At 54.9% G+C, this 25,407-nt stretch overlaps 1 protein-coding gene across 1 annotated transcript in view; it reads left to right on the top strand.

Annotated features, from left to right (window-relative positions):
• Window positions 1-19,860, top strand: part of ALPK3 (alpha kinase 3) — a 55,952-nt gene extending 36,092 nt beyond the window's left edge. Inside the window, 10 exon segments of the mRNA XM_045448650.1 lie at window positions 1,456-2,128; window positions 2,131-3,483; window positions 5,056-5,203; window positions 5,614-5,741; window positions 5,867-5,902; window positions 8,281-8,561; window positions 9,152-9,240; window positions 10,032-10,267; window positions 13,078-13,126; window positions 13,949-19,860. Of these exon segments, the coding sequence (XP_045304606.1) occupies window positions 1,456-2,128; window positions 2,131-3,483; window positions 5,056-5,203; window positions 5,614-5,741; window positions 5,867-5,902; window positions 8,281-8,561; window positions 9,152-9,240; window positions 10,032-10,267; window positions 13,078-13,126; window positions 13,949-14,294 (3,339 nt within the window). The 3' untranslated portion in view covers window positions 14,295-19,860.
• Window positions 19,861-25,407: the final 5,547 nt, after the last annotated feature.

Here is a 25,407-nt window from a genome sequence, read left to right as displayed (position 1 = left end):
GGGGTGTTCTACTCTCCTTTCCTTGTGTATACAGTGTGCTCTTGGTTTTGGGGGTAGATTCTCGTGATTCATCGCTTACATACAACACCCGGTGCTCATCCCAACAAGTGCCCTCCTTAATGCCCATGACCCATTTTCCTCTCTCCCTCGCCCCCCCATAAACCCTCCGTTTGTTCTCTGTATTTAAGAGTCTCTTATGGTTTGCCTCCCTCTCTGTTTGAAACTATTTTTTTCCCCGTCCCTTCCCCCATGGTCTTCTGTTAAGTTTCTCAAGTTCCACATATGAGTGAAAACATATGATATCTGTCCTTCTCTGCCTGACTTATGTCACTCAGCATAATACCCTCCAGTTCCATCCATGTTGCTACAAATGGCAGGATTTCACTCTTTCTCATTGCCAAGTAGTATCCCATCGTGTATTTAAACCACATCTTCTTTATCCGTTCGTCAGTTGGTGGACATTTAGGCTCTTTCCATAATTTGGCTATTGTTGAAAGTGCTGCTAGAGACATTGGGGTACATGTGCCCCTATGAATCAGCATGAAGTTTGCTTTTATTTTCTTGTTCACTTTGTTGATTTTGATCGTAATCAGGAGGAAAAGAGTCAAATTACTGTCTGATGCCACCATGTTTAGACCAGAAACCCTTCAATTATATTTGGGCACCATTCTAGTCTCGCAGCAGAGAATGTGGGATTTGAAGCTAGACACGCCTTCTCAGCTAACCTGTGCTGCTCACTCTCTGACAGTGGACGATCACTTTCTCCCTCAGCCATTAGTATTCTTATCTCTAAAATGGAAATAATGCTCACAACAGTTTCATATTGTGAGGAGTGAGGCAATATGTATATAATAAGTAGGGACCTAGCAGAGTGCTTTGCGAATAGTGGGTGTTCAAAAGGGCAATAGCACAATGTTTCACTGACTTTTCCGCCACAGGTGGCATTCGTAATTACTTTCACCTTCTCTGTCTGGATGTCACTCGCTCAGCGTTAATGGTGGATGCTGTCGCTGAGGCCACTATGGGGAGACCCTTTGGCTCCCTCCCATTTTTCCCATAATTCTATTCGCTGGCCATTAGTGCCAAAAAAGAGGGGCAGATCGATTGCTCAGAAGCCCTGGAGAGAGGATCCCCTCCTCCAAATGGCAGGGGTGAGGGGTGGGATGACACACGAGCAAGGTCTTTCGGGAAAGGCAGGGTTTCTTTGGGGAGAGGTGGGAAGGGCCAGAGCGAGACCTGGATTCTGGATACTCCTTGGTCCAGACTCTTGGCATCAGGGATCGGGGTGGGCGGGCTTGGGACTTTGATCACGTGTGCTTAGCAGGCCTGAGGAAGCAGGTGGCGGGATTCCCGTCAGGGCACTTCTGGATGAGGTCAGAGCAGGCTGGGAGGCCAGGGTGGAAGGGGTCCTAAGGCACATGTAGCCCAGTTCTTGCTTTTGTCCGTGTTGCTCAGGTCCCGGAATCCCAGGCAAACCCGGCTCCTACCATGCTGGCCAGTAACAGCGCCAGTACGGTCTCCCCCAGAAGCCAGGGCGTCATCGAGCCCATGGACACAGAGACCCGGGCGGATCAGAGGATGACACCTGCTGACCAGCAAGCCGGAGGCAAGAAGAATACAGAGGTGGACGGGAAGAGGCAGGTGGCTAGGAGGACCCAGGGAGACAGAACACAAACGACCCAGAGGACACAGGCAGATAGGGAGCCACAGGTGGACACTGAGCCACGAGACAGTGAGAGGACGGCGTCAGCCAGGAGTTCCCAGGAGGATGTGGTGGCACAGGGAAGGGAAGGAACGCAGGTGGAAAGGACGCAGGCAGACGAGAGGACGCAGGAAGAGAGAAGGATCCAGGAAGACAAGGGGACACGGTCAGAGGGGAGCATGTCCGCAGCCATAAAAGGTCAGTCAGAGAAGGGATCCGTGACCAGCCTCAGCCCACAGTCCAGAGCCCCTGAACGCCCACCTTCAGAGGGTCCGCAGTCTCCCCAGATTATTGGGTGTTTTGAACAGACCCCAGAAGGGTCCACTGTCCCAGAAGAACCTGGTCTTGTGCTCAGATCTGAGGAGACGGCTGTGCCGGGTGCCCCAGCAGGGGGCCCCAAGCTCCCAGCCCAGCAGCCTCCCCAGGGGGTTTGGAGCAGCCGGGAGGGGTGAGATGCCAAGGGCCTGAGTGGTCGGGCCCGGTCAAGGGCAAGCCAGAGGATGGTCTCATCCCGTGCCCCAAGGAGGAGCAGCCGGGGGCAGTGCCGTCTGTGGATGTGGGTGGCTGTCCTCCGGCTGGCAGGAGCCCAGAGGCGCCCACTCTGCCCTCTCTCCCGGGGCCGGGCCTGACCCAGAGCTCTCAGGAGGCACGGCCCAGCACTCCGACCTCTCAGCACACAAGTGCCACTGCCTTCCCGCCCTCTGGGGACCAGGCCTTGCTGAGGTCAGCCCCGCCACTGCACCTGGGGCCAGGGACCCCCGCCCAGAGTCACCCACAAGCAACCGCGGCAGCCGACAGCGAGGGGGCCTGTGCCCAGGGGCCAGATGTGGAGGGGAGGCCCCCAGGACCCCGCAGCTGCGACCCTGGCCTCATAGACTCCCTGAAGAACTACTTGCTCCTGCTGCTGAAGCTATCCAGCACAGGGACGGGGGGCGGGGGTGCAGAGTCCCAGGAGGGGGCTGCCAGCGGGGCTCCGGTGCCCTCACCCACTCTGGTCCCCAACGTGGAAGTGGCGGGTCTGAGCCCCAGGACGTCCAGGCGCATCCTGGAGCGCGTGGAGAACAACCATCTCGTGCAGAGCGCACAGACCCTGCTGCTGAGCCCCTGCACCTCCCGCCGCCTCACCGGCCTCCTGGACCGTGAGGTGCAGGCCGGCCGCCAGGCCCTGGCCGCAGCCCGGGGCCCTGCGCCCAGCACCCTCACCGTCCCTGCCATCGTGGTGGGCGAGGAGGAGGGCCCTGGGCTGGCCTCAGAAGGATCCAGTGAGGGCGAGGGAGAGGTTTCCCTCGAGGGGCCTGGGCTCCTGGGGACGTCCCAGGAGAGCAGCATGGGGGGGCCGCTGGGGGAGGCAGGTGGGCACACGGCCTCTGGCCAGGGACCACTCTCAGCAGACACAGGGGCCCAGGAAGCCTTCCGAGAGGAGGAGGCCCCAGGGGAGGCTCTGACAGGGCTCCCTGCAGCCACACCTGAGGAACTAGCTCTGGGGGCCCGGAGGAAGAGATTTCTCCCCAAGGTCAGAGCGGTAGGAGATGGGGAGGCGGCCAAACCCGAAGAAAGGGAGAGCCCCACAGTCTCCCCCCGGGGGCTCAGGAAGGGCCTCGCGCCCGGGTCCCCGGGGACTTCCGGGCGGGAGAAACGCTCCCCTACCCAGGGCAGGAAGGCAGGCATGCTGGAGGTGCCGCGGCCCGAGGAGGCCAGCGGCCTGGACGCAGAGCTGGCCCCGGAGGAAGGCAAGCAGGACACCCCGGCCAAAGCCAGGAAAGCCAAAGAGCTGCTAAAAGGTGAGCAGTGGGGAGGGTGGGGGCCGGCCTCCCAGGAGAGTGATGCGGGGAGAGCGCCCTGCAGGGGGGGGGACATGAGCCCGAGAGGGGTTACTGAGGGCATTCTCCTGTAATCACCCCACCGTCGTGGAGTCCTAGAGGCCTCGTTCTTGTCCTGGCTCTGCCCCTCGGGATTGGGAATAGCACCAGCTGTGGACCATCGAGAGGGAAGTGGGATAGAAGAAATCAGGTCCTCAGATGGGGCCTGGCTCCCACGGTGCTCTAGGTGGAGTGCCAACATCCCCACCGTCCCTCTGTGCAGAATTGTCACATGAGTCCTGAACAGGAGGGCCTGGGACTCAGAGGCGGGCCTAGAGCCCACACTGAAGTTCTTGTCTCTCTCTTTTTAAAAAAGTTTATTTATTTTAAGAGAGAGAGCACAAGTGGGGGAGGGGCAGAGAGAGAGAGAGGGAGAGAGGGAATCCCAAGCAGGCTCCATGCTGTCAGCACGGAGCCCAACTCGGAGCTCGAACTCATGGACCGTGAGATCGTGACCTGAGCTGAAGTCAGGAGTTGGACGCTGGGCCATCTGAGCCACCCAGGTGCCCCCCTCTCTCTTTTTTTTAATGCCACAAGAGCCTTTTGAGAAAAAAAACTTTGTGTTTTGTTTTGTTTCTTTGCTGTTTTTAGTGAACTCAGTTCCTCTAATAGATACTAAGGCCATTCGTGTAAAATCTGTGTCTTCTTGAGTGGGCTTTCCCAGCTAGTGTCCCTCCAGTGAAGTCTCCCTTTTCACCTGTCAGACAGTTGCCATAGCTTCCTCCACAATACATTTACCATCTGATGGCTCTGTACGGACATGATTCTGGTATGGCAATTGCCGATTCTGGTAATCTGGGTTCCCTGTTTCTGCTTTCCATTCATCTGTTTAATCTCTCATGGATTTTGTTTTCTGTTTTTTCATTTTTTAAAATTTTAGTTGACACCTGGGGCGCCTGGGTGGCCCGGTTGGTTCAGTGTCCGACTCGTGGTTTCGGCTCAGGTCACCATCTCCCAGTTTGTGGGTTCAAGCCCCACATCGGGCTGCACGCTGACACCGTGGAGCCTGCTTGGAATTCTTTCTCTTGCCCCTCCCCATTACAGCTCACGCTGTCTCTCTCAAAATAAATCAACTTAAAAAAAAATTTTTTTTGTAATTTTAGTTGACACACGCCGTTACATGAGTTTCAGGTATACGATGCAGTGATTCAAGGATGCACATTATGCTGTGCTCCCCACGAGGGCGGGGTCCTCTCCTAACTGCTGTGTGTGTCCTCCGCTCTGAGGCTCCCCCAGGCCTGGGAGGGGGGCACAGAAGTGGGAACTTTCCAGCTCGGCTGTGTGATTTGGAGTCAGAGCAATATTGGGGGGGGCGGGGGAGGAGGGGAGGGACGCAGCTGGGGACCAGGAAGCAGTATGTTTGTGTGGAAGCCTGAATCCTGTTTTCCCTCACCTGTCCCACCAGGAACAACCAGGGAAGCTGGCGTAGGGCCAGCGAGGGCACAAGACCGAAGGGAAGTGGCTTGTCTCTCTCAACTGGGCCCCTGCTCTCAGCCCCACAGGTGATCCGGAAGATTCGGGTAGAGCAGTTTCCTGATGCCTCCGGGAGCCTGAAGCTCTGGTGTCAGTTTTTCAACATCCTGAGTGACTCCGTCTTGACTTGGGCCAAGGATCAGCGCCCAGTGGGCGAGGTGGGCAGGAGGTGAGCCGGCTGGGTAGTGCCTCCACTGACCGACTCCCTGGTTATGGCGCTAAAAGGGTGGGGCATCGTCCTCACACTTTGGGTCTGTGCCCCCCATCTTCTGCTCACAGTAACCCAGTGGGGGGGGGGTAGTTCTAGTATTTCCTTAGCAGAGAGGAGAAAATTGAGGGTCAGAAGTATTAAGTCACTTGCCCGTAGTCACGCAGCTAGCGAGGATCAGGACTGCGGACCAGACCTGTGTGACCCAGACCCAGCTCTTAACCTCAGCACGTCCGGCCGCCTGCTCGAGCTCTCGGTGCTGGGGTCCCCGGCAGCGTCTGAGGGCAGGGTGGGAGGGTCCCGGGGACCACAGTCTGGCCCTGGGCTGCACGTGGCCATGGTCCTCACGGGGAGGGTCTCCCTCCCTGCAGTGCAGGGGACGAGGGCCCGGCGGCCTTGGCCATCGTGCAGGCGTCCCCCGTGGACTGCGGCGTGTACCGATGCACCATCCACAATGAGCACGGCTCGGCCTCTACGGACTTCTGCCTCAGCCCCGAGGGTGAGCGCGCCCCTCCCGGGCTCCCGGCCCGGTGTGTCCCCTGCGGGAGGGCGACGGTCATCTCTGTAGAGACGGTGCAGGCCGCCAGCCTAAGGGTGGCTGCTTCCTCTTCTTTTTCTCCACAGTGTTGTCAGGATTCGTCTCCAGAGAAGAAGGCGAAGGTATGGTGCCCCCCCCCCCCACCCCAGGGGAGGAGCGGGCGGGCCTTCACCCCTACCCCTGCGGTCCACAGGGAGGGCCTTCTTTTAAGGATGCGGGATCCATTCCAAATGCCAAGTTTACCTCCACACCAGCTGCCCTTTGCCTCCTAGTTTAGGATAGGGCTCGGGAGTGGGGGTTGGGGAAGATGGGGTGGGGAGGAGGAGTGGCTAAGAGGCCCTTGCACAGGAAATTAATCCAGCCTTGTGCCCTTGGCCCACGTCGGAGCCCTTGATCAAGGGCAGGACTGGCTGCTAGGACATACCTTACCCTGCTTGCTCCCTTCCCAGAGCTTCTTACGGTGCTCTGTGGGTTCCTGCGTCGGATGCACACAGCACGGCTGCTAACAATGCAGTTTCTTGGGCCCTGCCGCAGATACCCTTAATCGTAACGTCTGGGGAAGGACCCAGGAAAACTGCATTTTCAGTAGGCTGTCTGGTGATTGTGACGTCCCCAAGTTATAAGGCATTTCCCCAAACATGAGGGGAAGAGTCTGTGAGGCTTCTGTCCAAGACGCACTAAGGGTCAGGACTGCGAAGGCAGCTGATAGATGTTTAGAGCTTCACTGCCAACGAGTGCACTCATTCATTCCTTCATTCCTTCATTCATTCACTCATTTGGTCAGCCAGTCACTGAACTAGTGCCTCTGTTCAGTTGTCAAGTTTATTCGGTACCAAATATAACCGCACACCTAAAAGCTTCGTAGTAGTTCTTTAATGTCCTCAAACATCCAGTTGCGTTTCCCCAGTTGTCTCCCAGGTGTTGGTTTACTTGGATTAGGAACCACTCACCACTTTGGGCTGATCTATGTTAAGTCTCTAGTATAGGACTGTTCTTCTTCATCGTTCCCCTTTTTTTGCCATTTATTTGTTGAAGTTGCTTGATGTGTAGAGTTGCTTACGCTCTAGATTTTGTTGATTTAACACCATTTCACACATTCTTCTACTCATGTGCTTCCCTTAAACTTATAATTAGATCAGGACGCTTGGATGGCTCAGTCGGTTAAGCGTCCCGACTTTGGCTCAGGTCATGATCTCTTGGTCTGTGGGTTTGAGCCCCGCATCGGGCTCTGTGCTGACAGCTCAGAGCCCGGAGCCTGCTTCAGATTCTGTGTTTTCCTCCCTTTGCCCCTCCCCCACTCATACTGTCTCTCTCTCAAAAATAAACATTAAAAAAAACATAACAACTTGTAATTAGCGCAAGAGCTTGGTCAGATTTAGGTGCAGTTTTGGGGGGAGGGGGTAAGAACACTTCACAGACGTGCCGTGTCTTTCCTTTCACATCCTATCTGGAGGCACAGGAAGCTTGTCATACTTTAGTAACATTAAGATTGATTCCTGCCTTCATTCAGTTGTTTCTGCCTGATCTGTCCCTTGGAAAAGTTTAAAAACTGTACCCGATACTTGTTACCTAGGGGTTTTTGCAATTACCAATTATTACCTAAATCCATTATTTCATTAGGATTTACAGCTACAGTATCTTAATTCTGTCACTTCTTCATTCATCAGTTGATTTCTTCTGTTATTTGGTTGCCCTGAGATGGTGTCCTAGCATCCCCCAAAGGTCACCAGTGAGATCGAGGGGTTTTTTGAGGAAGGAATGAGTATTTCTTAAACTACAATTATGAATATTTTTAAAACATATTTGGTACGTTCACCACATTGTACAAACCATTGTGTTCAGTTGGTAAGATTGTCTGATTTGGGCCAATGGAAGCCCCTTTGGGAGGCTGGCTCCTGTGTCCTTCTTGGAGGTTGGCCTCCGGTCATTTTTGTAGCTTCTTTGCTCTCTGGTCCAACAAGGTGGGTCAGGTCCGTCGAGTATACTTCCTGCCACAGACCTGGAATCAACTGTTTCTTTAGGGAGCTCTGGTTCCTTTTAGAGGGAAATGGTTTTTGGGGATCACAGTTTGAGCACCAGGGCTGGATTGGTCCTGCAGACTTTCTGTTCCAGTCAAACATGTTGCTTGAGATGGAGACATTACTTCCATTTGAGCAAAACACCTAATTCCAAAATAAAGGAATTCTGGTATCGCGTACCAATTGCGATGTCCACGGAACCCCCCTCCCCTCCAGACACTGACAGAGTCCTTGTGATGTGTGGGTACACTCACACACTGTTACACAATGGGGGTTGTGTCAGACACCGTCCTGCCCTCGGGGGTTCGTGGTCCGGTTTGGGACCCATGTTGTGCATACACCCCAAGAGCAGGAATGCGCGGAGAGTGGGCGCGCCAGCGTGGTGGGCAGGAGACGGTTCTGGCCTCTTCCTGCCCTGCAGAAGAGGGCAACCTCCGTTGGGCAGGAACTTCCAGTTTTCCACGTTTCCTGTTCCCCTTCAGTTGGAGAGGAGATTGAGATGACCCCCATGGTGTTTGCGAAGGGTCTGGCCGACTCGGGCTGCTGGGGGGACAAACTCTTTGGGCGCCTGGTGAGCGAGGAGCTACGAGGGGGTGGACACGGGTATGGCCTTCGGAAGGCCTCCCAGGCCAAGGTCATCTATGGGCTGGAGCCCATCTTCGAGTCAGGCCGCACGTGCATCATCAAGGTGTCCAGCCTGCTTGTGTTTGGGCCCAGCAGCGAGACTTCTCTCCTGGGCAGAAACTACGACGTCACCATCCAGGTACTGCGCCCCATCCCCCTTCCCTCCTTCCGCTCTTTCCCCTCCTCCCCCTCCCGGCTCAGGTCCTGTTGGGAGGCCCAGTGTGGGGCACAGACCATCTCAGCGTCAACCTCACGAGGCTCCTGGGATGGGTCTTGAGGAGAGCCTGAGACTTAGCCCAGGCTCTGTCTTTGGGGCCCTTGTTTTCAAACCATATTTTTGGAGCAGAAACCTTTCCTGTTACCCTCACACATATCTCGCACGGAAGCCTGTGTGTGAGGTGAAAGGAGAGTGACTGGGTGGGGTGGACAGTCTGGGTCTCCCTCACTCCCCAAAGCGTGGCCTACGGGGGCCCTGCCACCTTTGGCTGGGGCTCCAGGAAACGCAGCAGTTCGGAAACCACTTTGAAAACAAGCCTGAGGCCTCTTGTTTTGCAAATGAGAACAATAAGCTGCCGAGTAGGGAGCAGGGGAGGCATGAACCACCCCCCTCCCCAGGCCTGGAGTCCTCCCTGCAGTCCTCTGGTGGGCGGCCCTCCCGCTTAGAGCCGGACACGATGGGGAGCAGGAGAGCTTCCTTGCTGACCAGATTTGGTTCTCCTCAACCCACAGGGGTGCAAGATCCAGAACATGAGTCGGGAGTACTGCAAGATCTTTGCGGCCGAAGCCCAGGCGGCACCCGGCTTTGGGGAGGTGCCCGAGTAAGTGCTCAGAGAGGGGGGCATGCAGTCTCAGACCCGTTGACTGGAGCTTCGGCCCAGAACAGTGACTTCACAGCCCCTGGGGGGTGGGGGGGTGGGGGGCTTGTGCAAATGGGCCCCCAGCTAACCCCATGCTCTGCTCAATGGTCCCACGAAATCTAGAAATAAACACCTCCAGGTTAACTGCCCACTTTAGAAAAGCCTCTGCTTGCTCTTCTGAGGAACTCCCCACCCCTTAGCTCAGGGTTGGCTGGGTTGCAGAATTCCGCACAGCAGATTCTGGGACTCTCGGAAGGGGAGAGGGTAGGCCAGACCTCCAGGCACCCTGGCCAGGACTGCTGGGTGGGCAGACGGCGTCAGTGCAGGGCCTCGTAGGAGTCAGCTAGAAGTGGTCATCGTTTCCATGTTGAGGCCTGAACTCTTGACTCGAATACCGGGGTCTGGTTGGCGCTGAGCAGTCTGGCCGAATCCTCTCTGGAGGTGATCCTTTCCGTTTGACACATACTGGTCTTGGTCCCTCACCCAAGCCCGTCCTCCCGGGGCCATGGCACCGTTGGGTTCTAACCCCACTGACCTCGGAAAACGGACAGGACTCTGAAGCCAGCGGCCCCCATTTCCTTTCCTGAGCTCAGGGCGGAGCTCCGCTCTCTTTCTGTCCTTTGGCGTCAGGGCTGACAATTCCCTTCTCGGAAGGGCCCTCCTTTGCGATCCAAGCGTAAAGATAGCTGAGATGGAGGGAGGAGTCTCTCGGGCCATACTTCCCGCTCACAGCACAGTGCAACTATGTTTAGGATCCTCCCACTGTATCTCATCTACCGGCCCGCAAACAATATCCCGTATGCCACCCTGGAGGAGGATCTGGGCAAGCCCCTGCAGCCCTACTGCTCGCGGGAATGGGGCTGCGCCGCGGCTCCGGCCGCGGCTCCGGAGGCACCTAGCAGCTCTGAGGTCAGGCAGAAATGCCAGACCTTCCAGCACTGGCTCTACCTGTGGACGAACGGCAGCTTCCTCGTCACGGATCTGGCAGGTACGAGAGCGTGGCGGGTGCGCCTGCGCGGGGGCATGGGGGCGGCAGGGGGGCGGGGCCGGCGCATGCGCTCTCCTATTTCTTCGCCTTTGCTTTTCACCGCGACCTCGTGGAGTAGACGCGACAGGCGCTGTGTTGTGGGCGGCCCTGCCACCCAGCGGGCCTCGCGCAGCCTGCTCTGTAAGGGTAGGGGCATAAAGGAGCAGGCTCCAGGCTCCCGTTAAAATGAAAAAGGAATAGATTTCAAAGAACGTTATGTGGGGGCTAATTAAAACGCCACAACCACCTTTTCAGAATCTCCCGTCCTCCTTTCCCTCCAGCTTTGCTCTGGACTTTCCCCCTCTTCCTACTTCCCAAACTCTCCCCTCCATCCTCGCTCACTAGCTTCCTGCCCCTTCTCCCTCCTCTCCTTCCTTCCCCTCCTCCCCTTGCCCCCTGCTCCCCCGCCTCTTCCCTCTCATCTCTTCCTCTTCCTTCCCCTCCTCCTTCCTCTCCTCCCTTCCTCTTTCTTCCCCGCCTTCCTCCTCCTCCTCCTCCCTGCCCTCCTTCCTCTCCCTTCCTCTTCCCCCTCCTCCCTACTTCTCCTTCCTTCCTCTTCCTTTTCTTCCCCCTCCACCATCCTTTCCTCCCTTCCTCTTACCCTTCCCCCTCTCCCCCTCACCTCCTCTCCTCCTCCTTCTCTTTTCCTCTTCCTCCCCCTCCTCCGTCCCTCCCCTCCTCTTCCTCTCCTCTATTTCTCTCCCTTATCCTCCTACCCCACTCTCTTCTTCCTCCTCCCCTCTTCCTTCCTCTCCTCTCTTACTCTTCCTCCCCTCCTCCTCCTCCCCCTACTCCTCCTTCCTCTCCTTTCTTCCTCTTCTCTCTTCCTCCTCCTTCCCCTCCTCCTCTTCCCATCCTCCTCCCCCTCCTCTTTCCTTTCCTCTCTTCCTCTTCCTTTCCCTCTCCCTCCTCCCCTCATCCTATCCTCCTCCTTTCTCTCTTCCTTTCCTCCTCCTCCTCTTCCTCCTCTACTTTGTTAGCTCTGTATTACATGAACCAACTTAGTCTCTCTGGCTTCCTTTTATTTCTATCTCTCCCATTACTCAGACTTCCCCCTCCAACAAAGGCCAGCAAAGCACAAATCCTCCTCCTTTTCCTGATCAGTCCTTCCCAGGCCTACTTACTCTCTAACCAGAACCAGGCAGGGGGGAGGAAAAGAGATTTTCTCTACAGTGGGAGGAGAGGGATGCTGGGAATATCGCACATGACCTCATCTAGTCCCCGGTGTGCATTAGTGAGAAAACCAAGGGCCGGAGACAGAAAACCAGCTCAAATGTGCTTTTCGTTGGGATTGAACTGCACTGCAAATATTGTATATATAATTCTGTATATTGGGGGGGGGGGGACTGGTAGCACATTAAGCTATTGTCATTCATTCTGTTTGTTGACTCCATCCATCCTTCCTTCCATCCATCCAACATCTCCCCAACATCGGGAAGCTAAAAAGGCGAATGGGGAATCGTTACTGTCCTCAGGAAGCTGTGATAAGCATACCAGTTTCTAGTACGAGATGATCATGCAATGTAGTAGGAAGAGCTGGGGGTCGGAGAAATTAGGCTTTAGTCTACATCTCATGGCTTTTCTGCTGGTCTCTGTAAACCCAAGGGAAAGCCAAAGCACAGACAGAGTGGGCCCCTTAATCTCCCCGAGTTTCGCCACCCTTTCCCCCCCAAGGGGTGACAGTATCCTCCTTGCCTCCCAGACTGGCTGTGAGGCCTGAGTGAGGCGGTTCCATGGGCACCTTCTGCAAACTGAAATTCTGTGCCAACGTAAGGGATCATGGCTAGTGTGGGGCAGAGTGCAAGGTGATGGCCCTGAGAAAGAAATGACAGACAGATTAACGTCTCCTGTATGACCTCTGTGTTTCAGACACTAAATCAGAGCCCTGCACACCCCATGATGCTCTCAATACCCCGGCGAGGTGGGCAGCGTTGCCCCACTCTTACAGCTGAGGGTTGGAGGTAGTTCTCGCAGCTTGGAAGGGATGGGGCTGAAATCCGTCCGGGTGTGCCCGCCTCTCAGGCCCACGCGTGTGTCCCTCTGTCACATGCCGCACTGAGCCCTGCTAGTGACAGGCGGGTTCCCGCAAGGGTGTGACCAGACAGTTGGAAAGTGGGGAGAGGTTCCTACTCTAACGTTGGACGCTGGGATGCTGGGTAGACTGGCCAGGGTGGGGACCGTTCCTCCGTGTCTGTTCTCCCAACACTGCCTTCCTCTAGTCCTGTGTGGATGCTTGCCTGCTGTCTGTGTGAGTACGTGGAAGCCAGTCTCATCCAGTGTTACTTTTCTGCTGGTCCAGCCTGACTGACTTTCATGTTCCGCCTCCTCGCTCTTGCCCAGATAGGCCAATCTGGTAAGAGGAAGGAGCAAAGGTTAGCTCAAAGCCAGAGGCCAGCCCAGTTTGTGGCCTCGTGTGATCCAACAGAGGCGGGATTGAACAGCTGGAAAAGTTTGGGATCTAGGAGTAAGAAAAACTGAACTTTTACTTTGACTCAGTGGCCACGGCCCATGGTCAGTGCTCAGTTATCAAATGAATGAATGAATGTGACCTTGCTTCGGTCCCTTACCTCTGAGCCTATCTCCTCACCCGTGAGAATGGGATATTATTGCCACTAACAACACAGAGTTGCCCACACCACCTGTGATACAGGCCAGAGGTGATGGCATGCCCTGAACCCTGGCAAGTTCCTGCCCAATGATACCCATCTTGGAGAGGTGGGGGCCCTGGAACCGGCCCGGGCTGCTCAACTCCCAGCTCTCTCTCTTTCCAGGGGTTGATTGGAAGATGACTGATGTGCAGATTGCTACCAAACTACGAGGGTGAGTGGTTCTCGGGAACAGGAGGCCCTCTGAGAATCTTCTCGGGGTGTGAAATTGTCAAAGGTCTTCTGGTTCTCCATCCCTGAGGTACTGGGCCTGTGGCCGAATGGTCCTAGCTGCCCTGGCGGACGTATAGTAATGTCCCAAGGACTGCTGACCGTCCCCCACCCCCGTGCCCCTGACCCCAGGTCTGGACCAGAAGCATTTTTTAAATTTATTTTTTTAACTTATTTTTAATGTTTATTTTATTTTTGAGAGAGAGAGAGAGAGAGAGAGAGAGAGAGCGCGCATGAGTGGGGGAGGGGCAGAGAGAAGGAAGACAGAAGCAGGCTCCGGGCTCTGAGCTGTCAGCACAGAGCCCGATGTGGGGCTCATGACCTGAGCTGAAGTCGGACACTTTAACCGACTGAGCCCCCCAGGCGCCCCTGGACCAGCAGTATTGACGCCCGCACACAGGCTCACCTGCTCACCTGCAGCCCTGGGCTCCTCTTTCTTCTCGCTTGAGAAAGCTCATCGGGGAGCAGATGAGCAGGGCCCTGGGAGGAAAGTGGTGATGTGGAGTCTGCTCTACTTAATACTGAAAAGGTAGGTCATCCGCACACCGATTAGCGTGGACGTGATGAGTTCCTGTGCCGCAGCGTAAGGAGGCCTCAGTTTAAAATTGAGGTTTGGGATGCTGCCCCGTGAGGTAGTGCCCAGCTGGACTCCCAGCCCCCCTGAAAGGGTAGGGCGTGACCCTGGCCCTGGCCGCCCCAGAGTAGGCCCCCCAAGGGCTCTCACTCTGGGGGGAGTTCCCACTCAGCTCTTCCTGTTTGGCTGCAGATACCAAGGCCTCAAGGAGAGCTGCTTCCCGGCCCTGCTGGACCAGTTTGCCTCTTCCCACCAGTGCAACACCTTCTGTGAGATGCTGGGGCTAAAACCCCTCAAGGGCCCCGAGGCCGCCCACCCTCAAGCCAAGGCCAAAGGCTCCAAGAGTCCATCTACTGGCAGGAAGGGCGCCCAGCTGAGTCCTCAGCCCCAGAGGAAAGGCCCCCCCAGTCCCCAGGGCACCCGGAAGAATGCTCCAAGCTCCAAGGCCACCCCTCAGGCCTCAGAGGCACTCACCGCCCAGTTACCGGGACAGCCTCCCATCCAAGAGGGCGGCCTCAAGGCCCAGGGCATGCGGTAGCCCCCCACGGGAGGCTCGGGGCCTCCGCCCAGCAGCAGACCAAGGAAGCAGCTTGCCCAATACGGAACTACTGATGGAGACTTGCCCAATACGGAACTAACCAGGGAAGGTGCACCGGGGAGGCACCACTCGGGAGCCTCTCTGGGCAGCCTCTCCTCCATCCGCTCCTCAGCAGACGGCTTTTGTGCGTGGCACCCAGTGGCCTCTCCTGGTGCCAGCGTCACCCGGGGCTCGCAGACCGCAGCCCCAAGTGTCTGGCGGCCCAGGCCCTTCTTGAAGTTTACACTGGCCACTGCCGGAGGCTCCCGAGTCCTCTGCATGAGCTCCGCACCCAGCCCCCCCTGCCCTGCCGGACCCTGCGGTGAATGTTGTACCCTGGGGGCACGCAGGCCAGCCTTTACCCTTCTCCTTTGCTTGGCCCCGATCTGTCCTCGGGGCTCCAGACTGCCCCAGCCGTGTCTGGCCTGGTGACTCTCTTTCCAGCTACGTGGCTTCATTCTTCCCAACTTGTCCTACAACTAACCGGTCACTGAGCCCACGTGGGGCTCAGTGCCCTTCCAGAGCCTGTCGTGTTCCTGTGCCGTGGTCTTTGGTGACGTGTGTTCATGCCCTTCCTTCTCCCAGCACGCAGACACTCACTCCCCTGAATCCTCTGCTCCCGCACCCCGATCTCCATCCCCAGCTTTGAGCCCTGTCACAGCCTGCCCATCCTGCCTCCGCTGCCTCCCTGTGCGTCCTCATGCCCAGGGGCTCCACCAGCCAGATTCCTCCCCAGCCTCTCCCAGACCCCTTGCCTGTGAGGCGAGAAGTGGCATGAGGGTTGTGTCATCGGCTGTGGCCAGAGGGAAGGTGTTGACTTGGAGGGACCTTGTGCCCCATACGGAAAGGAGACGCAGTCACAGTGAATTTCACATCCCCTCTAGACCGGGGCCGGAGGGCTAGGCTCTTCTCCGGGGGGTGGGGTGGGGGGAACGCCCTTGGGAGTTGTAGGAAGGGCAAAGCCCACCCGCGTGCTGGGGTGGAGGGGAGTCTCTGTGCCTGGGAACCAGGACGTGTGCCCCCAGCCATTAGCTCTCGATCCTGGGGCTCCAGCTCTGGGCTTCACATAGGGGCCCCCGAGGAACTGCTGTGCTCGGCCCAGCACCCTGGGTCCTTCCCGAGGGCCCCTCCTTGAGGCCTGGGGCGGGATGGGTCTGGTGCTAGTCTGCTCCCCTTGGAATGCAATAAAGGCAGCAACTGTGTACCCCGCTTGCCCTTATCTGGTGTGGTTGTGGGTATACGGAGTCAGGGTCCCCTCTCCCCAGGCAGGTGCTCTGAGGGGATCCTGCAGCCCCTGGGCCCTCTGGAATGATGAACCCAGGTTTTGGCTCCTGGATTGACGTTCGGTCTCAGCCTTTTGTGGCCACGGCTAGACAGTCTGTGCCCCTTGCACGACGAGGCTGATGGCCGTGTCCCTGAACAGGGTCCTGGGGACGGAGGCCTTTGGAATTGTTCCTTCCTTTGGAAGAGGAACACAAAGGAAGGAACCCAGGAAGGAAAAACAGAGCCGGAGGCCTTGGGGAGATGCCCAGTGTGTCTGGCTCTCTCCACGGCAACGAGGCCAGCTCAGGGCACGACCAGCATCCGCCTCTCAGCCGCCCGCTGACCGTTTCCTGCTTCCCCAGGTGCAGAGACTTCTTGTTCTCAAACAACCCCATGCCACCACCCAGGCCTTTTCTTGCCTGTCATTTGTGCCCCTCCGTTTGGACTTTTCTGACCTCTCTACCTCGTCTCGTGCTCAGGTGACTCTCCCCACCTTTTCCTCTTGTCCCAGTGTGCCCCCAACCCTCCCAGTCTGCATATCCAGACCGCCTTGGTGAGCTGAGAGCTGGAATATTATTCATTCATCCATTCATTCAACAGACGTACACTGAGCACCTGCTTTGTGCCAAACCCTGAGTTGACCGCTGTTGGAGGCAAAGATACATGAGGGGGTATCAAAGGAGCCTCTTTGCGTTAGGTTTCTTGGATTTTGCGCCACAGAAATGGACTCTGACCAACTTAAGCAAGGAGAAGGGGTTTGTGGGAAAGGTGTTGGGGCAGCTCCAAGAACCAAAGGGATAGCTGATGATTGGCTTTGAGGAGTAGCTTCAGAGCTACTCTATTCACCAACCACCCATTGGTTCCAATGGGATTCCCTTCACGCAAGATTCAGATTCCTGTCCTAGAGCTCAGGGCATCACGGAGCAGGGCAGTGGCAGTTTCCCAAAGCATAGGGATACTTACCAGAAGGATGGTGGAGAATGGAATGGTAGGAAAGGCTTGGTGGCAGCAACAAAGATACACACACACACACACACACACACACACACACACACTCTGTTCTTCCCCACCCGATGTATCACGACTCTCTCACATACAACCAAGAACAAGTTCCTCTCTGCTTGGGGAGACCATTCAAGGTCACATCCAATGACTAAGTCCAAGGGGTAGTGACCAGGGCTACCATTGTCCCAAGTCCAGCGTCACTAGTGACACTCTTCTCTCTTTTATATAATTCCGTTTTGAAATTCTGCGACCTGTGGATTAAGTGGTGAAAGTAACTGTATTCAACCCAAGTCCTTGGACCCAGCAAGAAAGGAAGCATGGGTGAAGGCTGCAGTCCACTTCCAGAATAGGTCATGAGAACTAGTGTTCATGACGAGGGATGCTTTGCCCGTCGGCATGACCCAAAACTTCAGAAGTCCAGCTCCTCGGTGGTCCTGCCTGCGTGGTGGGCGTTTATTTACCATAGGACCTGGCAGTAGGGGGGGCACCCTAGGACTCACCCCACATCCATCTGTGCCCCCGCCTCCTTTTATGTAGCGACAATATTTTCCCTCGATAACGTTAACCATCTTACGACTCCCACGACCTCTTGTTATGTGTTCTCAGAGGTTTAAGGAGGCTGAAATGATCAGGTGTCTTAGCTTCTAATTCAGCTTATTATTATGACATTTTGAGGATGTGTCTCCTTGGAGACTAAAGCCTCATCCCAAAGCTCAGGTATGTGAAGACTAACGAGATGTGGTGACAGCACATCTCCACCCTGCTTCCCAGCCTGTGAGAGCGACCTAATACCATGACTCGGTTGCCAGTTCAGAGCCTATGCGACATCCTGCGGGTCTGGCCCAACCTTTCAAGGTATCGTTTCTCAACCCGGGCCATCACTGAGTTTTCGGCAAACTATCTCACCATATCATGAAGCTGACTGCTTCTGGACTGTGAGGACCCCGACAAGATGAGGGAATGCCACAGGCATCAACCCATTACTTTACTTTTGCTGTAAAGTGCATCCTTGGGTTGAATGCACTGTGTGGGGATACCACAGTGACGTTTACAGCATTCGAGAATTCCATGGGTGATGACGGTTGGGAGAGGCATGTTGGAGAAGGAAAGTCAATGCAAAGCCGGATATGAAGGACCCATAGTGGTCAAGACAAACCCTCCCCCCTTGAGGTGATAGGTATAGACCGGGGCGGGGGGGGGGCCTGAGGAGCAGGGCGGGAGGGGGCATCGTGGAAGGCTGAGTGAGGCACTCACACACGCGGCTACACTTGTGCCTTCAGAGCATCCCCTTAATGATGGAGTGCTTCTGGACATGGCTCACTATGGCTGGGTGCTTCGGATAACCCGGTTCGTGAGGCCACTTGCTATGCTGTAGCTGAGCATTTAGGCTGCCCCAGAGCCCGGTGGCAAGCCGGAGGACCCTGTCTCAAAAGGATAAGAGTTACTTATTGGCCAGAGCAACACTTGGTTCTGAACCCTGGGTTCCCCTGCCATGCTTGTTAGGACTTGCCAGAAGCATCATTATGCTGTGCTGGGCCACAGGCCCCACATGGTTCCCCAATACACCACAGACGGACAGATGCCTCGGGCACGACGTTTGTCCTGTCACGTGGCCTGGTGGGAGAACCATTTGTACTAAAGGCTCTCCCCACCGGAGAACCTGCTCGGGGCCCACCCCAAAGCTGGTGGCCTTCTGGGTCAGTGAGCACGTGGGTTGGAGCAAGATGCCCTAACATGGCATTTTTGCCTGGAATTGGGTCTTCGTGGTAAGGGATTCGAAATGCAGTCATTTCGAATGGGGGAAAATATTCTGACCTAATCAGACCCCTTCACCCCCAGGAACTTTATCAAGACCTTTTTTTTTTTTCCACGTGATTTGTCTCCCACCTCTGACTCACATATGTCTTCTCAAGGCACGTAGGGACACTGCTGACCTCCAGGCTCTATCAGCGTGATGCCATCAGTGTGAGGGAATGTGGTGGCGGTGAGGGCAGCGTCCCTGTGAGCCGGCTGAGCCACAGAGCTGGACGGCTGAGATGTTCTGTACCTTTAAGCCAGGACAGCAGAGCAATATACCCCAGGCCAAGTGAAGATGAATCGTTTCTGACGTTCCTTGTTCATCAAAGTAGAAGAAAAACATGAATTCACTAGATCAAAGGATTCATACCAAGTGCTGGATGAACTTGCTTTAGCAGGAAGACCGTCTCTGGAACAGCACCTGCCATTGGAGACATCAATTTTTAAAACTTGAGGCAATCCGGAGACCTCTCAGTGTTTTGCACTGGCCCAGCTGACCTGTGGTAGGCATTGCTGTGACTTCCCCCTCAAGGTTTTGATAGCTACACTAATTTCTACATTGCCCCTAGGAATGTGGTCCTGCTTTCGATTTACCGTTTTGGTAGAGAGGGTGATTCCAATGGCTTGTGCTTGTCCTGTCCTATTCTGTTGCTCTCACCCCACACATCAGAGTGCCAGTGTGGGAGCGATGCCTATTTCAAAAACATATCCATTTCAGCTCTTCACTCAAAATAATCCTTGGTTGCCTTTGAGGTTCCAGTGTGTTTACTCCGGTGCAAATTTGGTTTAGTAATCATCCCCATTGGTTGACAGGTCGCATACTTTTCTGTTGTCCCCAGAAAATGGCCATGGCTTGGAGCCAGTGTCTTACAGAACCCCTCTCCCCACGTTTGGATATTTTCCCTTTCCCTGTCTAGTTCCCAGATAAATGGACACCGATCCCTTTGGGGAAGGCCAAGGAAGGTTCGCAATATATATCTAAGTGTCAAAGTAAGGTTTCCCTTCCAAGATGTTTGACTTGCTCTCCATTGAAGGTCTGGAGATTAGTAGGAGGTTTTGACGTGACCTTGGCAGCTTGAGACAGACCTGTCTGCCCAACCAGAAGTCTTTGGTTACGGTAACAACTAGGTGATATCTTAGGGACCGTCTGGTCTTTTTCATTCCTGGGACCTGGTGATCGATTAGCCACAGCCAGGGGTCTGGCTTCCATGCCCATGACCATTTTGATGACTCATCTACTTTGTTCCTTGTATCTATCTCTGCTGCTGAGATCAGGAAGCTCGTTTTCACAGCATCTCTTCCAACCAGCCTTCCAGACTAGAGAGGAAAGCCAGGAGCGCCTCACACATGTGTTTCTCATGGCAAGGAGCGAGACCATCTTCTGGGGCCTGTCAGGGGACAGTGAGAGGGGGGATGGGCTGGACGCATGCAAGGGACCCAATAAAGCATTCTTGTTTCCTGACATCTGTGATTTCCTGCTTTCTCAGATATTTGGTCTTTTAAAAAATATAATTCAGCATGGCTCAACATTTGGTCCAGACTTGGATTATTCACCCCCCACCTCCACCACCCCCCAAGGCTAAAAACCGTATCAAGCTGTGTGGGCTCCTACATGCAATGTAGAATCTCCGGTGAGCAAACCTATCAATAAATATCACCTGAACCACAATTATATTCCACCTCTCTTAGTCCAAAAGCCTTTTAAAAGTCCCCATAGATTTTCCCTATGGTTTTTGACAAGGCGTATTAGCTAGTTCATACCAGTTTCTTCTGGGGGTATCTCTTCTTCTTCCCGACCGGACTCTGCTGCACGTCCCCGGAGCTATGTTGAGCGTGCATTCTGGTTATTGGCAGATCGACAGTGTAATGTGAGGCAGGGTTTGGGTCTCAGTGACTTGAGATAAAACTCAGGGAGGCTGTCTCATTTATGGGAAAAGGAGATTTGCACACTGAAAACCCATCTCACTAACTTTTTTAAAGTTTATTAATTTTTGAGAGAGAGCGTGCACGAGTAGGGAGAGGAGCAGACAGAGGGAGAGAGAGAGAATCCCAAGCAGGCTCCCGCTGGGAGCACAAAGTCCCCGCGGGGCTCAAATGCATGAACTATGAGATCATGCCCTGAGCTGAAACCAAGAGCCTGACACTTTAACCAACTGAGCCACCCAGGTGCCCCTCGCTAATTTTTAATGAGAAATTTAACCATCCGGGAGATGGGACACTTGTGGTAAGCTGAAAAGCAAATTCTTCCCTTCTTCCGAAAGGAAAAGTCGCTCAAGGGAAACCAGATTCCCAGAAGTTGTTTGACAGGCTTAGAACAACAAGTAAGACAAAGTTCAGTTCAAATCCAGCTTTCCTAGCCATAGGGGTTGGAGCTTCTTGCTTAAATTCTCTGAACTGAGCTCCTCATTGTTGTTTGAGTCGTTTTACTAGTGCTTAGAGACTGCCAATTGTATGCGACAATTCTATGTTCTGGGTACGTCGTAGTGAACAAAACAGACCTAGACTCCTCCCCGAGAGAGCTTACGGTCTAGTGGGGGAGGCAAACCTTCAACAAACCCACCAATAAATGTATAATGGCGAATATATGTGTGGAGAACTACCAAGCAGAAGAATGGAAGAGAATGCCAGCAGGATGTGGGACCCAAATGAGACTGCGGCTCTCCGGAGCCACTCTGAGTGGCTTGGTAGTTCCTCGTCGGCGCGTATCAGAGGCGTGGAGTGAAAGCTCATGTGGCTAGTGCCTGGTAAAGAGGACTGTGGTATTGCTATATGAGGCTCCGAGAGGGGCAGGGCTAAGCCAGGGAGGGACATTTGCACTGGACGCCGAGAGCAGTGGTACATCGGTTAGGATCTGCTGTTATGGACACAACAGAGAAGGCCTCGTGTGACAGCAGTCCTAAGCAAGACAACTTCTTCCTCAGGAAGAAGGCCGTGGGCATTAGGAGATCTGGACACGGTCCACCTGGGGCTGGCATGGAAGCTGTAGGATGATGTCAAAGCCAAGGCTCCTCCAGCTCTCTGCCCTGCTAACTCAAGCAGTAGTAATTGCCCAAGTGCAACGGCATGAATGGAAGAATCAAAATGGTAATGCAGCCGTCAAGCATCGGAGAGCTGAATCTGGGTTTGCTATAGCAGAGTCAACAGGGACTGAAGTCGAAACTAAAAAATAGCATCTATATACTTTTATCTGTCCATCATCTATCTATCCATCTACCCATTCATTTATCTATCATTCACCTATTTTATTCGTAGACGTTGCTACCAGACGTGAATAGACAAGGACGGTCTGTCTGCAGTTGTCTGGGGTGGGGGTGGGGTGGCACTGGTCTCCCTGAGACTGTCCGGTGGTGACCTTCCTTTAAATTAACTCTGTTGGTCATTAATGTGGCTCTTACCTGACACAAAAATGCCTGCAGAGGGACCCCAACTCCTTCTGCCTCAGGAACCGCCTATCAGGAATTGGATCATATCCCATCCAGCCGGGCAACTTTGATTTCCACTGTTGGATTACGATGCTAAACATGACATTGGTGGACATCAGCCCCCGGGAGTATCTGTGTGCAGGAGGCGTGGTTGCCTAGCTGGAGTTAGCTCAGGGTAGGAGGCGCTCCCCCCCTGCCCCCAATGACACCAGAGGCACTGTCCTCTGACCTCAGAACTGATGTGGGTCACAAATGGCTCCTTCCTTGAGGAATAGTAGCTATACCACACACTCAGCCTCAGGAGACGCCACCCATGCAGACGAAGGACACTCCTGGCCTATGCCACGCATGCCCAGATGGTAGAGTCACAACAGGAGATGAGTGTCTGTGTTCCTGGCCTGAGGCAGCGGTCTAGTCAACTCCTCTGGCCACTGGCTGTTTAATGACTTGAACAGAACATCCGGGTCCAGTATGGGATGGATCCCTGAGGATTCAACTGGCTATCCTTTCTGACCAGGTTAAACACCCTGGTTTCACACTAAACCTCTTTGGTCCCACCAACCCCACCCCGCTGCCATGAGAACTCTCATTGCGACAAGGCTGTGGACAAACCCAGGGTCCTGAGACCCCCCCTGAGGCAGGCAGAGTACCTATGGAAAGGAGACTCCGTTTTGGCATGGGCCCCGTGCCCGGGGCATTCCACAGCGGCCAGCACCCTGCTTCCAGCAGCCTGGGCGTGAGGGGTGCCACAGGGCCAGTCGTGTCTCACCTGGAGTGGATGCTTCTGGGGCCCTGCCCAGGCCCCCTTTTCTGTGGGGACCCATCTCCCAGGGGCTGTGGGTTCGTTAGCTCACCGCTGCCCCGTGTCCAAAGAAGTGCTCTGAGTCGAAAGGAAGTCGCCTCAGCTGGGAGGCAAAATCCCTCCTAATCCCTTCCCCGGTCCTTGGTCCGTGACTGACTGGCCTGGCCAGGCCTGGCCTCAAGGTGTGACTAACCTATGGGCAAGTTCGTATTCCAGAGTTTCGCTGTGGGATCAAACTAAAGCCAGACTCTAGTCAAGACCACGCTCTTTGCTTTTTCACCCCTGCCTGATTCTGTATCCTTTCCTCCCTCCCCTCTGCCAAGACCACCCTTCCCCCTCATAACTCCCTCGGACGAGAATCCCCATCTCAAACTAAGGAATGTACCGAAGACATTCAGGTGTCCCGCTGCATAGACTCTGATCCATCCCGCCGGCCAAGCAGTCGGTGAGGTGGAGACACCGGGCGGGCACCTCGAGGGCCGGCTCGGAGCTCCCAAATGCGAACACGTAGCACAGTGGCCCCCGGTTCTACCTCGGGCTATTCAGCTTCTCGATGGTTGTTCCATTTATGGTGTTGGCTCCCTCCTCACACACCCCATGGAGGACAGGGAGGGGGCAACGGTGACCAGTATCTCGCCGGGTTATTGTAAGGGTTAACGGAGACAGCGCAGGTAGCACTCTTAGCACAGGCTGGCACATGCCACGCTCCCAGACGTGAAGCCCTCAGCCGGTGCCATTGTCGTCACCATCTCTCGGAATTATACGATCTGCCCCTGGGTCCGCTCGCTCGCCGCTCTTCTCCTCCGAGGTGGGAGACCCTGGTGTTTCTCCCTTCCCTCGAGGTGGGGTGGCTGACAAAAGTCCCCACCCTTACGAGCATCTTTCCAACTCTCCTGTGGGAGATAGTCAGCACCGCCTCCCGGCCCACAAGCTGGCCAATGTTTAGCCCCTGGGGTGGGTCAGGCCCTCCACAAAACTGCACGGTCACCGAGTGAAGCGAATTGGACGCAGCCTTTGGAATAATGAAACTTGCTCCTGCGGGCACAGTGAGATGGAAAGGAAACGTTTCCCAGTGAGTCGTGGTGTATAAAACTGGCAGGTCCACCCGGGAAGAACGGTCAGTGGCAGTCAGGGGAGAGTCAGAGACGAGGCTACGCCCTTCATTCTCAGGCACGGCGCTATCAGTGGATTTCCATCCGGGTGGAGGGAGGCAAGATATGCCTGGAAAGTTTCAGCATCCAGACGTGACACTCAGCGGCGTTCATTTATGTTCTTCCTAACAACTGCATATCATTTGTGACGCCCCCCTTGTCCGTACCTTTCCTACGGACGTGACCGGTCTGTGGGAGATTCGCTGTGTTGGCTGCTCCCACGAGGCATAAGGTCTTCTTCATGGAAACTTCCGTGGAAATATCAGGCTCTGCTCTAAGGCTCGGTGTGTGCCACACCAGGCCGCTTCTCTGACAGAGGGAGAGGTTGGAACAACGAAGGACTTCTTTTTGCCTCCGTGATTAACCAGCTTCTCAACTGTGATTGGCGTCGGCCCTGGGCCCGCAAGGGAACGGAGACCCCAATTAATAGGTCCCCACAGCCCCTGCCAACAGCTGGTGGAAGACGGGACACCTCAGAGGAAGGATATCGCCTTTGGTATCAAACCCGCCAAAGCCAGGGGCATCATCCTTGAACCCAACAGGATGACGTGAATTGACACCTAGCTTGGTGTGTAGAACATCTTAACGCGGGTCAAACTGAAAAGGAAACGTTTCAACGTCTCATTATATAAGACGCTGATACGAGATGGAAAGGCAAGAGAGGTAGAAGGTAAAACAACGAGGGGAACAGACTTCGCAAAGTAGCAACCGGTGAAATATTTGGAGAGAGTGATCGCTCAACCGTTTAGGGAAAGTTCCCCCTGCCTGTGGCCTTGGCCCCGCCTGGGTGTGGGACCAGGTGTCCATACTTGACCAGCCCCCCCCTTTTTTTTTAATTTGTTTTTTAACATTTATTTATTTTTGAGACAGAGAGAGACAGAGCATGAATGGGGGAGGGTCAGAGAGAGAGGGAGACACAGAATCTGAAACAGGCTCCAGGCTCTGAGCCATCAGCACAGAGCCCGACGCGGGGCTGGAACTCACAGACCATGAGATCATGACCTGAGCCGAAGTCGGACGCTCAACCGACTGAGCCACCCAGGCGCCCCGACCAGCCCTTTATTGTTGCTGAGGTAGATGAGCCCCAGGGCCAACCTTTCACTTTCCACTGGGTAGTGGTCATACGTGTCCATCTGTTCCCGATGAATGGCAAGGAGCGAGGGGTGGACTCTATCAGGGGGCACGTGGAGAGTCACGCCAAGCCGGCCAGGGTGGTGGGACTCGGGGCTTTGGTCTTTCTGGCGTTGGATTCCTTCCTTCCCTGGGGAGCCCCTGGACTTGCTACACAGGTTTTAGGAAGAACACCATGATCCGAGTCTTGGGAGAGTCCATTCCCCATATTTAGAAACTGATACACTAGAGGATGGAAAAGCCCAGAATCTTTCTTCAGCCTTTGTATTTTGCTCTACGTCATCAGAACTTATCTACGCTTTCTCGTTTCGAATATTTCTACCATGACCGTAGGAGGCGCCTCTTTTTTTAATGCCCCGAGTAAGAAAGCAGACTTCACATCAGATCGGCAGATGCCCTTTCTGCCGACCGACCGGCGTTTAAGAAACAGAAGCAGGTTTAGGAGAGAAGAACGAGGCTCCTGTTTGTGGAATCTGACAGCGAGAGCCTCGCTTTCCGTCTCC

Source organism: Leopardus geoffroyi, chromosome B3 (genome assembly GCF_018350155.1).
Source record: "Leopardus geoffroyi isolate Oge1 chromosome B3, O.geoffroyi_Oge1_pat1.0, whole genome shotgun sequence".
Lineage (NCBI taxonomy): Eukaryota > Metazoa > Chordata > Mammalia > Carnivora > Felidae > Leopardus > Leopardus geoffroyi.
The sequence above is the reverse complement of the archived record's forward strand: the minus strand, read 5'-3'. Positions and strand labels throughout refer to the sequence as shown.